Source organism: Mya arenaria, chromosome 8 (genome assembly GCF_026914265.1).
Source record: "Mya arenaria isolate MELC-2E11 chromosome 8, ASM2691426v1".
In the NCBI taxonomy this organism is placed as follows: Eukaryota; Metazoa; Mollusca; class Bivalvia; order Myida; family Myidae; genus Mya; species Mya arenaria.
Window position 1 is genome coordinate 39330935 of NC_069129.1, and position 14642 is coordinate 39345576.

Here is a 14642-nt window from a genome sequence, read left to right on the forward strand (position 1 = left end):
CGTTTAATTAAAGTTCCTATCTCACATTCATGAACCAAATTTCAAGTTCATGACCACTTCATGAACCACTTTTCACATTTCATATTGGGCAAGGAATCTTACTGTTAATGTCCTATGAAATGTGTATGCCCAAATAGACGCGCCGGAGGTCTTGTTGTGTGTCTATTTTCCAATTCTGCAGCATGAATACCATAAATGTATGTGTAAAGGATACACTTTTTCCTCCTAGAAATTCCCAACAAAAAAATCCTGCGTCTATGGTATAAGGCTTCTGACAATTTCTTTTCGAAGTCAACTACTGGTCGAATTTGGCTCTTCAGATAAGTAAATAGGTAAAAAAGTTTAACATTTATTCAAAGGGACATAACTCACATCGCCTCGATTTGAGTTATATTGGCAGTGTAAGGTTGGGATATGGGGAGTAAAAGACAAGTTAGTTATATAAAAAAAATAATTCAATATTGTAGCTAAGAATTGATGTAAAATCTGAGGATTCGGTATTGAAATAATAAATAAACATACATATTACTGTGAAGTAGCACAATTGTGCACTAGCTGTCAATGATGTTCTCAGTGTGTGAAGGTGTGAAAAACTCCCGCTGCCTTTAAGCATCGTAACACCAATAGTACAAACTGTTTCGATGATAGGGTTGTTTTTTCATGATTTGCCCTGTCTTTAATACTTTGCTGAAGGTGTCCTTATGTTCATAAACAAAGAAACATACTTTGCTTTCATATTTAATATTGCATGGTTTAATTACAATAACAATTTGCCATTTTCACTATCCTTAAAAAATCTGCACTGTAAACAAACTTCGTGGCTTTCTGATTTGACAATTTTCACTGGGTCCGTTATATATATATATGTGTGTGTGTGTTATTAGAAGTTTTTTCTCTCATTATAGTTCACATATTTTTTGCCTGCGTCCTTTCTATAGGTGCGTCCTATACATTAAAATTTACGGTAATGATTAGCTTAACTCTGAACTAAAAGAAAGCAATTAATTCTGATAAAATACATACCCTATTGTATACAATGACAGGTGTGATAAAAGTAATTCTTCAATCTTGCCAAAAGTTGTGTATTGATATATTAAAGCCATGTGTTCAGTGGACCATTGTATTGATTTATTGATATATACAGCTATGATGCAGTGGATACACTGATCTGTATTTCAAATTTTTGACTCGAATTAAGCAGATTTTTTTAAAAAGTTGGAGCATGGGGAAAAATGGTTGTTTTTTAAGCGCACAGGGTTTTCAAAAAGATGCGTGCCCTGCGCATTTAATGGGACATTTACTGTAATTGGGTTATTAGTTAGAAATCATCTCTATACATGTCTATCTATATAATTTCATTCATGAAGAATAGTAAATCAGGCTTGATTTCATGTTATGCCTGCTCTGACTTTGAACTTTTAATGGGTCTTTAAAAATGTTAAATGTGAAAACATTTACCTAATAATGTTGTTATTAATTGATCAGTGTACCAAGGAAGGATGAAAGCATTATCAGTCAGAATATTGAACACATGTTTGCTTTAAGGTGCCTTTGAGTGACATTATTGCTTGCACTTTTTTAAAGTCAGTATAAACTTGTAAGGGTGATTGTATTTTGTCAGAGGATGATGCTTGAGATTGACTTATGAATTTTTAAAATTTTAAGACAATATGTATATAATGGTAGGGCATGTTTAATTAAAAGGTTTTTAAATATGATTAATTATTTGTTTGATGAATGTTAGAAATGATTGGATGTAAGTATAGACAAGAGAACCACAAGGTTGCCATTTGTTTGTCTCGTATCAGTGAATAAAGGGACATAATTCAATAATAATAAAAGCAAGAGTTATGGGCCCCAATTCAAAATTGATGTGCATATTGTCACAGGTAGAATGTGGAATGTGTATATCAAACTATATTTCTGATGATCTTAAATGGTTTTTGAGTATTTGCCAAGTACAACGACTCATCCTAGACGCCAGCATACTTGCACCAAACATTACAAAAACAGCCACCTAATTGTTTTTCCTTTGTTTGTTTTTTACCCAAGAAAAAAGTCTTGGTATTCTTAAAGCATTGAGTCCTTGGCCCTCTCAAGATATTCAAATGAAACCATGTTTCCAGAGACAATACATACATGCTATACAAGGCTCATAACTCATGCAACACTTTAACACTTCTCTGGTTTGACTGAAAGAAACAATACATACATGCTATACAAGGCTCATAACTCATGCAACACTTTAACACTTCTCAAGGTATGCCCCTGGTTTGACTGAAAGAAACAAAACAGTTGAACGGTTGTTCCATAGTTAAACTTGTAATTTCCCCCTATGAGGATGCTGTTTGGTTTTGATTTATGAATTGTTAAATTTTTAAGACAATATGTAAATAAATTTAAAGCATTATTAATTAAAAGGTTTATAAGTGTGATTGATTAAGTCCATGATATATACGTAGTACATACAAGTTTTTTTTTTCGAAAAACAGACAAGAGAAAAACAACAAAGAAAAAGACAGTAAGGTGGTTGTTTTTGTAAGGTTCGGTGCGGGATTTGTGCCAGAACAGAATTGAGAGAAAACAAAGTTCTCTTCAAAGTGAAGGTGTGTTTTGTCAGAGGTCTTGTGTATCAAAGAAACTATCAGCTTTTTTGATAGAGACACGTGAAGTGTCTCAAACAGACATGAAACGTTTGGTATTTGTTTTGTGCATTTGTATGTTTTGAAAATTATCCATTTAAAGTTTTTTATTGATAAAACATGCTTCAGGGTGGGTCTAAATACATTATAGATGATATGCGAGTTATGAAGTATTGTCTTAATGAAACAAGAATATGTGAAAGTATTTTGTTAATAGGCTTTCCTACTGAAACACAAAAGAGCACTTTAAGAGAGACAGTTTTGTCACCAAAATGAAGTTGAAATATTGTCATATCTTAGTTAATACTATTTTTTTGGCTCAATTGTGACGATAGCTGATGCCTTACAGAGTCATAATTGGGGGGGGGAGGGGGGGGGGGTCTGTTTCCTGCGGGGCATGATAAAATAGACACCCTAGTGGGGATCACACTCACAACCTTCTGTTTTTTTACTATACTTATACTCTGACTACGCTCAGCCTTTCATCACCTCTGCTATCATATCATAGCAAAACTGGTTTTTGAAAAGAAAATGCCTAAAGATATTGGCCTGAAATTTGATACACATGTTCACCATGACAGGACACAAAAAGGTGTTGGAAGACTTACTGAAGTTGAAAAATTTGTCGAGTTATGCCCCTTTGTATTGAAATGCTGGAGCATCTAAGGCTTGCATTAACTAGCAAGTACAAAACCTTAAGTAATGCAAAACAAAGCAAAAAAAAACAATGAGGAATAATTCCTGTCACATTCCCTAATATCTTTTGCAACGATAGTGACATAAATGATGTATGAGAACTTTGATGTTGTCATCGGAATGCAGTGAAGTGGCTCTTTTCTGGTCATGGATGTAAGATGTTGCAGGTCTTGATACTATTATTGTCTTATGCACCCTGGTGGTTTCTTTTCATCACCTTTGTAGCTTATTTCTACTGATTGAACTAATTATATGGATGATGAAAACGTAAGGATGTTATTAACACTTAATATGATGTCTTTCAAGAACGATGATGATTTTTACTAGCTTTTTTCCTGGTTAAGTTGGTGTAAAAGTTACACAGTTTAATTAATATTAAGTCTTAAGTAATTCGAACACTATAATTATTAATTTATAAAAGTTTATTTTTATAAATCAGACATACAAGTACTCTAAAAGTTAATCGACAGTATGATTTATTGTGAACCAGGTGGTCCTTGTTGTGATGATTAATTCTCTTATTCTTGCTTTGTACCACTGCTCTGACCTTAATGATAATATCATGATTTATCATTTCATTTCATGCATGCATCAAGTTGTAAAAGTCTTACGTGAAAGCTACTGGTGTTTACGTTTTGCGAAAATGAACTTTATCAAAAACAGGATGCAAAAATGTGACCCAGTTTACTTAAGTATTTCAATGGAAATTTTGACAGGAGTTAGATTTGGGTGTGCAAAATGTTAATCACCTAAGCATTTTGCTGTTATAAGATTGACCTTAAGTTAAATGATGTAAACATCTTTGACTGCCTTATATGCCATGGATGTTTATGTTTTGGAATCTTGAAGTGATAGAAGATATAATGAAACATGACTAGGAGATAGGGCGACCAGATTCAGAAGACATGAAGAAACATGACTAGGAAATAGGGCGACCAGATTCAGAAGATATAGTGAAACATGACTAGGAAATAGGGTGACCAGATTCAGAAGTTATTATAGTGAAACATGACTAGGAAATAGGGCGACCAGATTCAGAAGATATAGTGAAACATGACTAGGAAATAGGGCGACCAGATTCAGAAGATATAGTGAAACATGACTAGGAAATAGGGCGACCAGATTCAGAAGATATAGTGAAACATGACTAGGAAATAGGGCGACCAGATTCAGAAGATATAGTGAAACATGACTAGGAAATAGGGTGACCAGATTCAGAAGTTATTATAGTGAAACATGACTAGGAAATAGGGCGACCAGATTCAGAAGATATAGTGAAACATGACTAGGAAATAGGGCGACCAGTTTCAGAAGACATAGCGAAACATGACTCGGAAATAGGGCGGCCAGATTCAATAGATATAGTGAAACATGACTAGGAAATAGGGCGACCAGATTCAGAAGATATAATGAAACATGACTAGATTCAGAAGATATAATGAAACATGACTAGGAAATAGGGCGACCAGATTCAGAAGATATAATGAAACGTGACTAGATTCAGAAGATATAATGAAACATGACTAGGAAATAGGGCGACCAGATTCAGAAGATATAATGAAACATGACTAGATTTAGAAGATATAATGAAACATGACTGGGAAATAGGGCGACCAGATTCAGTAGATATAGTGAAACATGACTAGGAAATAGGGCGACCAGATTCAGAAGATATAGTGAAACATGACTAGATTCAGAAGATATAATGAAACATGACTAGATTCAGAAGATATAATGAAACATGACTAGGAAATAGGGCGACCAGATTCAGAAGATATAATGAAACATGACTAGATTCAGAAGATATAATGGAACATGACTAGGAAATAGGGCGACCAGATTCAGAAGATATAATGAAACATGACTAGATTCAGAAGATATAATGAAACATGACTAGGAAATAGGGCGACCAGATTCAGTAGATATAGTGAAACATGACTAGGAAATAGGGCGACCAGATTCAGAAGATATAGTGAAACATGACTAGGAAATAGGGCGACCAGATTCAGAAGATATAGTGAAACAGGAAATAGGGCGACCAGTTTCAGAAGACATAATGAAACATGACTAGGAAATAGGGTGACCACATTCAGAAGATATAATGAAACATGACTAGGAAATAGGGCGACCAGATTCAGAAGACATAATGAAAGAAGGCAAGACATAAGGGCTACTGAGTATCAGAAGATACAATTAAACACTGCTATGACAAAGGGCATCCAGTTTTAGAAGAAACAATGAAGCATAGGGCGACCAGTTTCAGAAGATACAAAGAAACATGGCTAGGACAAAGGGCAACGAGTTTCGGGAGATACAATGAAATATGGCTGGGACAAATGGCAACGAGTTTCGGGAGATACAATGAAATATGGCTGGGACAAAGGGCAACGAGTTTCGGGAGATACAATGAAACATGGCTAGGACAAAGGGCAACGAGTTTCGGGAGATACAATGAAATATGGCTGGGACAAAGGGCAACGAGTTTCGGGAGATACAATGAAATATGGCTGGGACAAAGGGCAACGAGTTTCGGGAGATACAATGAAACATGGCTGGGACAAAGGGCAACGAGTTTCAGAAGATACAATGAATATGGCTAGGACAAAGAGCAACGAGTTTCGGGAGATACAGGGAAACATGACTGGGACATAGGGCGACCAGTTTTAGAAGGTGCAATGAAACATGGCTGGGACATAGGGCGACCCGTTTAAGAAGATGCAATGAAACATGGCTGGGACAAAGGGCGACAAGTTTCAGAAGATAAAATGAAACATGGCTGGGACATAGGGCGACCAGCTTCAGAAGATACAATGAAACATGGCTGGGACAAAGGGCGACCAGTTTCAGAAGATACAATGAAACATGGCTGGGACATAGGGCAACGAGTTTCGGGAGATACAATGAAATATGGCTGGGACAAATGGCAACGAGTTTCGGGAGATACAATGAAATATGGCTGGGACAAAGGGCAACGAGTTTCGGGAGATACAATGAAACATGGCTAGGACAAAGGGCAACGAGTTTCGGGAGATACAATGAAATATGGCTGGGACAAAGGGCAACGAGTTTCGGGAGATACAATGAAATATGGCTGGGACAAAGGGCAACGAGTTTCGGGAGATACAATGAAACATGGCTGGGACAAAGGGCAACGAGTTTCAGAAGATACAATGAATATGGCTAGGACAAAGAGCAACGAGTTTCGGGAGATACAGGGAAACATGACTGGGACATAGGGCGACCAGTTTTAGAAGGTGCAATGAAACATGGCTGGGACATAGGGCGACCCGTTTAAGAAGATGCAATGAAACATGGCTGGGACAAAGGGCGACAAGTTTCAGAAGATAAAATGAAACATGGCTGGGACATAGGGCGACCAGCTTCAGAAGATACAATGAAACATGGCTGGGACAAAGGGCGACCAGTTTCAGAAGATACAATGAAACATGGCTGGGACATAGGGCGACCAGCTTCAGAAGATACAATGAAACATGGCTGGGACAAAGGGCGACCAGCTTCAGAAGGTACAATGAAACATGGCCTAATACGGACAAAACGCATCCAGTAACAGAAGTTACAATGAAACATAGGGGGACCAGTTTTAGAAGATATACAATGAACATTGCCTATAGGACAAATGGCGACCAGTGGTTATTGATATGACCATACCCTATTGTTTTTTATCCCTGTAGTGTTTTATCATTTACACAGTACACCTGTGCGCTCTCACTAAAAGTGTCCAGTTGTACTTAATACATATGCATGGGTGAAAGTTTTCGGGCATATGCCGGGTTTTCAGGTTTTTCCTGATCCAGAGGGGTCGTTTTTCCAAATTGTGTAAATCCGTTGAGATTTTTAGAGGGGGTTAGGGGGTATGACCCAACCCCTCCTCAGAATTTCAATCATATTTTGCAGAGGTCAACAATAAGTCCGATTTCGCAACATCCATTTTTGCGATCCAGCAGGTACCCGCTTGAGGAAGTGCGCATTTTCATTTCATGTATGGAGATAGCTGATCTTTTTGTTTGACAACGGCCAAACAGACTCAGTATGCGACCCACATTCATCGGGATCGCCGAATCGTAATTCCGACAAACGAGGTCAAGGAAAACCCTTTACGTCATTCGCGTGAAAGGATACTTTTGATTGGCTTACTCGTTTCGCCCTCCAATAAAATAGCGTGTCTTTTATTACTTTAGGACCGCACATAAAGATGGCCGACATTGTTATTATTAGCAACTGTCATTCAATGCAGATGATTGTTGATCAAACAAAATAATTCTGAAAATGAAGTTTTTGCCAGTGGGTTTTAAAACGAAGGACTTAGAAAAGGAAGTAAAAAAAGGTGGAGGTGGGAATGTTTGTCTGAGGTTGACAAAAATGGTGATAGATGGGGGAAATCACTCTGCAGATCGTAATCATTTGGCGAAGAAATCGTGTGTAAAACCAATCAAATTTAAATTTATTAATTATAGTTTGTTGTGGTGAATAAAATTTTCCTTTTAAAAAATAATATTTTTGAATCATTGCATTTCACTTACAGCAATCATTTTGAAAGCCATTTCCTGCCAATTGCCCTGAGTGGTGAAAGTATAGGTCTTAAATGACTGACATGACACTAATATCATGTAAACATACAATCATGTAATAAATCTGGTAAACAAAAATAAAACATTTGTAAACAAATAATTTCAGGTTCTTTCTGGGTCCTCCAAAGCATCAAAGAGGACTGAGTCTATCTAAGATGGGATTGCAAATGTCAGGGCAATCACAACAGCATTCATGAGTGAACATTGGTTATCATTCAGTATTGCAGAAGACCTGTTGAATCTTGCCAAAACTCTTATTAAAGACAAAGAGGCGTAGAAAAAACGTGGATGAAGGGTTCTGGGGAAAGGTTTTCAAACTTGAGAGCTTCAACCAACAAGATGTCCAGCATTGAAAAGACTGGCTGTGTCATTGTTGACAATATTTAGCTGGCCATTGGTTGAAACTAGCTTCAACATCATGGATGACATTGTCGAGAAGGACAGAGCATGCCTTACAGTTGAAAATTATGAGGCTATTGCGATCATGAAGACAACACTTAGGAAGAAAAATGAAAAAAGCACCACTATGACGGTTGATGCAAGGATGAAATGTGCATGTATAAATGCCTACAGTGGATACAGAGCATTTTTAGAAAAAAAGAAGCTGCTTCTTCCCTGCAGCTACTCAGAACTGAAAAAGCAAAAGGGGTTGCTTGACTGGCCAAACAGACAGTGCTTAAAAGGAAAAGAAAAAAATGAAAGTGGTAGCAACAGTCAGAATAAGTGGGAAAAAATCAAACTTGGTTGATTAATGGTTGTTAAAAGAGAGTTGGCAAAAGCATCAAGTTGAAATATTATAAGTTTGTTTGGTCCAAATCTTAATTATTATAAATAAATGAAGAAATTCTACTGTATACATATTTGTGACTCATGTGCTATGTTATCATATCAAAATTCAAGTGAATTTTGTATATAATAGGTTCACTCTTATTGTAATGATTGTGTCTATGTATGACAGTTATATCTACAATTTATGCTTGTTGATACATTTCCTACCAAACGAATCAGTTTAGGAATACAATTCATTAATGTTATCATTTTCTTATATTAATATTTTTTTTCTTTCTAATAGTGAAGAAAATATTATTTAGCCTTACATTAAAGTAATTTTATTTAAGACAGGCTTCATTTTTATTTTATAGTCAATTTATACTCTGGAATGGCATTTTATACCCTTAAAATTCTTAAATCTCTGGAGCCCCGCGGCCCCCTGGCCCCCAGCAAAATATTTCAGGTTTTTCAAAATTTCAAACTTTCACCCATGCATATGTCTGAGCTTAATAAATAAAGCATAAATTACACCAGAAAGCATCATTTAAGACAGAGACAAAAAATAGCCACTAATACCCCCCCCCCCCCCCCAACACACACACACACAATCTGATGTGCATGCCCTTTAGTGTGTCCACCAACAGCGCCTGCTTTAATTCCCATCAAATCCTCTAACTGCCCCGAGGCCGCCTGCAGCAAAAGTTTATCTCATATAATGCAACAATTTACTGCTTTTACACTAGAAGTTCCCAATGAGGTACCGAGGTAGCTTTGTTTCCATGTTTAAAATAACAGGTGGCAAAATACAGGAGAAATTGCTACCAGAAATTCACTTTAAGAGGTTTGTTGATGAAAAAACAGAATTCTGACTAACAGCAATCACAAGATAAAATGGAAGATCTGGCCCAGACACAATCATACTTTTGGGAGTAATTTGGAATATGAGAAATACTTACCCTGAACTTACTAGACTAAGAGCATATAATAGGATGGACTGATATGTTTTATGGCCAAAAGATGAAAGATGGGCAGGCTTTTGTCCAATTCCCAAGAAATGCATACTTGATTAGAATTAAAGAAAAGTTTGATCCTGATACTTATGATTTTGTTCAGGAATTGATGTAAAGGATTCGTTTGCTTTGTCTTGATATTAAATGAGGAAGATATTTCTGATAGAAAGTTGCTGTTTTATGTATCAAATGTAACTTTGTAGTGGTTAATCATATTGGGCTAAATATCTTTGTGGTGAGAAGAGATGCTGTTGTTTTCCACGATATATTTTTTCCACTCCAAGAAGCTTTTTCTGGAACTTTGGAGGCTTCGTAATTGACAGCTGCAAATAATTAAGTGCATTGGGGATTTCGGTGTTAGTTTCACTGTGTTATTTGATATATTTCGCTAATTGGGATTTCATAATCGGATATATTAAATGATTGAGTGCTAAGACCTATCAGTCAGGATTCATCTTTCTGCCAGATATTTGTAGATTGGTACAAGAAACTTGGAGTATGGTACGATCTCTAAAATCATTTAGTGTTTGAAATTATATTTTGTCCAATGGGGTTGCAGTACTTTAAATTTTTGCACTCAGCAGTCATTTGTTATTGATTTTAATCAGGTATAATAAGGTTGATTTAAACAGTGGCTGAGTCAGTAGACAAAATACGATTTTGAACACTAAGCCGATTTATGTGCAGTAAATTAAAGGGTCGCCGAGCATGTTATATTCATAGAAGTAGTTAGTACTATTGTAATTGATGCTTTAAAATTCCTTTTATAAAGTTAGACAGAAGATAATTTGATCGTTTTAGTTTGTTTCTGTCATCAAGGCTACTAGAAATGAATAACACCTGTTACTGTCAACATTCAATTTGATTTTACCAAAAAAATGCTCTATCTGAATTTTGTACCTACACTTTGATGTTTTAATTAAGATTTTGAAGAAACACATTAAAGAAAGTCATTCAGTGTGACACAAGTCACATAGTTTTGGTTTATAGCAAATGTCATGGATGTGTTAGCTTATGGATTTGTTTAGTCTTGTAAAAGTTGAAATAAAATTTGTATTTAGCTGAAAAAAAAGTTTTTAACACTTAAGTCTCATTTTCTTGGAGCCATAAGATAGACTATTATACTATATGTATTATTAGAGGCAAAGTTAAAAAACATACACATGATACTAAATCTTATACAATGTAAATAGAAATATACATGTAGGCAATTAAAGTCATTCTTGGTTTTATCATACCTTAATTATTTCCCTTGATCAAGTGTTATTTTTATTTTTTCGTCGAGTGCTCAGTATTGAACACACATATACAATAGTAACATTCTCATTGACAATGTTAAAACCAAACCTCTGATTCAAACTCTGTAAAAATTGAGTGCAAAACTATAATTAGATCAGTTTATATGATACAAAAATAATGGTATAAAAACTTGTTATTTTTAGTCCTTTTTAATGAAAAAATTGTTGGCATGGCGATTTGACAGTTCAGAGCACCTGGGACCCTGGTTTTACACTAGTTTATTCATCTATGTTATGCAGATGAATGGATATATGCAAAGCGGAAAGTACAAAAATAAGAGCAACTCGCAATTAATTGTTTTATTTTAAGCTTGACTATTCGAAGAATAGGTGGGCTATACTACTCGCCCCGGCGTCGGCGTCCGGTTAAAGTTTTAGGGCAAGTTGGGATTTTCACTTATAAGTCCAATACCTTACATTCAATTGAGTTAATACTTCACGCAGTTGTTCAGGGCCATCACATGATGAGGTTAGATAACTCCATATTATTCTTTACACAGATTATGGCCCCTGATTGACTATGGAACTTGGGTTAAAGTTTTAGGGCAGGTTGGGATATTTATTAATAACTTCTATATCCTTTGTTCAATTGACTTCATACTTCACACAGTTGTTCAGGACCATCCCACAATGAGGTTACATAACTCCCTATTATCCTAAATACAAGTTATGGCCCCTGATTGACTTAGGTTAAAGTTTTAGGGCAGGTTAAAGTTTTAGGGCAAGTTGGGATTTTCACTTAAAACTCCAATACCATTCATTCAATTGTCTTAATACTTCACACAGATGTTCAGAGCCATCTCATAAGGAGGTTAGATAACTCCATATTATCTATTATACAAATTATGGCCCCTGATTGACTATGGAACTTAGGTTAAAGTTTTAGGGCAGGTTGGGATATTGTTTAATAACTTATATACCCTTCACTCAATTGACTTAATACTTCACACAATTGTTCAGGACCATCACCCAATGAGGTTACATAACTCCAAATCCAGTTATGGCCCCTGATTGACTTAGGTTAATGTTTTAGGCAAGTAAAAGTTAAGGGCAAGTTCTAACTTCTATACTGTTCATTAAATGCACTTAATAAAATTCAAAATTATTTACGACCATCTTACAACAAGAAACATAACTCCGTTTTAAGCCTAAATACAAGTTATGGCCCTTGATTTTTTTTTTGATTTTTTTTTCCTTTGAAAACCATATTTGTATATTCTTAACCACATCTTCATAATGGGAAATCAAGTTATTTGAATGACTTGGGTCATTGTTTGGGCGGGCTGGTGGGAGGGCAGCATCAAAGCCACCTTATGTATCAAATAATTTTAGTTAGGTTTGACATAAAGAGACCAAACTTGGTATTATTATATCGTTATTGTATTTTAAGTCAAAGCGGCGTAGTCGAGCGCGCTGTCTTACACCGGCTCTTGTTATTTTATTTATGGGGAAAATTGACCCAGTGGTTCAATTAAACAGAATATAAAAATAATGGCCTAGTTAATGGTGCAGAGATCAGTCCAACTCACACAAGCGCTTGATTTCCATCAGGAATCAAATCATTGTTGTGATTTATCTCGTCTAATGAGGAATGAATATGATGAAAGTGGGATTATTAACTATTTGCTATAATTTTAAATAAATGTGAAAAAGTTCCAGCAAGTGATTCTTTAAAATGTATCTGAAATTTTGCTGTGCGTCAAAAAGAGACTTAATATTTTATGATTAATCAAAGAAAGATGATAGTAACAAGTACTGCTTGTGTAAGTATCATGTTTTGTATTTTGTGTATTTACAGGAGCTTTCAATCTGCCTGGAAGACAAACAAGACAACAGTGAGAAGAAGGACAACAATAAAGACACAAATGTGCCACTGAAAGGTAAGGCTAGTTACAGCTGAGAAAGGTTCGTCAACTAAAATCGTCCATGGACTTCCAATGTGTCATACGTTAAAGTAGTGGCGAATCAACAAGTTGTGAGACATGCCTGATGATTAGGTTATCATTATTTTATAGCAGTGGTATCTAGACTGCAGGCGGTGAAAATTTTGTAAACCAACGTGACTATTCTGCAACAAAACCAACACCATAATGATATTATATTTGTAGCCTTTTTATTCTTGAGTGATCATTTTATGTTGAAAACTGTAGTCATCATTAAAAAGTGATGCATTCCCAAATTCTTTTAATGCTTAGAAAGTGTTGTTCGTAGTTGCTGCGTCATCTGCATCTGCCCAATCTACTAAGACATGCTTGTCAGCTAAATAATCTGCTGCAAATAGCGATATTGTACGTATTATGGAGATCTTGATTGAAGTTTCTTTTGTCGCTATTTAAATAAGTTTTTACTGAAAATAACTGCTTCATACCCGCCATTGATACCCGCCATCATACTTCAGACGTATCATAACAAGTTGTGCCAGTGATCTCCCTTGACAAGAGAAAAAACATGGTTACAACACAGCCTCGTAGTGTGGTCTGAATACCTTACAACAAAGGGAAATAATTGCTGCTGGGAAAATTTATTGACCCTTTTTTTTTCTTGTGCTCCAAATGTTGAAGGTTGAGGATCGATTAATTAAAAATAAAACATTTCATGATATCTTTTATTTTTATTCGTTTTCACAGAAATTAGGGTCGGAGGGTATGTAAATCAGTAAATCATTAAATTAAAAAAAGCCTAAAGCCATTAAATGCAGGTACAAACTAATACTATTCCTTTTTGTCAAATTTATTTATTCATTCAGAACTGCGCAAAGTATCAAAGGACATCGGCAATTGACTGTCACTTCAAAGTATCATCTCAAATTTATAATCAAAGAAATATTTGTCACCCCTTGTGGCACTGTTATAATTCAATACTGTTTAAACATATTAATGACAAAATAATTTATGTAATATATAATGCAGGTTTAAAAACAGTTGAACATATTCAATTGCTGCTCCTTTATAAATAAAAAATGCAAGAGGCCAATAAAATCATTTATGTAAATTCAATCCTGTTAACAGTAGGTATGAAACAGTGCTTTTGTTCATCAAAGAGCGATATCAAGGTTTGATCTATTGAAGACATGTTTAGTAGGTATCTTTGATGTTCCAACATTAAAGAAACTGGGGGATGATAACATTCTATACTGATTGAACACCTCCTAAGGGTAACATTTTATCAAATATTTCTACTTTCTTGTTTGATTTCATCCTTAATCTTAAATGGATAGTAAAATCATAGTGAAATCATTTGGCCAAAATGACTATTTTATATTAATATCTAGTGAAGCTTATAACCATGTAACATTTGATCCTCATACATTAATTGTACATTAACTTTTTTAAGTTTGTGACCCTCGACTCATATGGTTCACAGTTTTAAAAGTTATAAAATACTGTTTAACATTTAGCAAATCCTGTTTTACCATTTAGAATGGTCAAGGTAAACCATGGTGTTCTACTATGGTGATGCCATTGTTGTTGTTGTTGTTGTTTTAATCTGCCAACAAAAACTACGATGGTGGCCATAACAATTACATTAATCCAGATATTGAAATAAAACATTATATACACTTAATAACATACATAAAACATCCAGTTGTAATGAATCCTGCAATTGTCATTGAAATATTATATAAATAATGTCACG

General features: G+C 35.2%; 1 protein-coding gene across 3 annotated transcripts in view; it reads left to right on the top strand.

The window, feature by feature from the left end:
- LOC128243406 (protein naked cuticle homolog 1-like) overlaps positions 1 to 14642 on the top strand; it is a 70816-nt gene that overhangs the window by 25326 nt on the left and 30848 nt on the right. For 2 of the 3 annotated variants that reach the window (XM_052961179.1, XM_052961180.1), the window contains one exon: positions 12805 to 12886. In XM_052961179.1, the coding sequence (XP_052817139.1) occupies positions 12805 to 12886 (82 nt within the window). Of the gene's footprint in view, positions 1 to 6301; positions 6863 to 12804; positions 12887 to 14642 lie in introns of those variants that run through there. The other variant, XM_052961181.1, reaches the window with a different exon arrangement.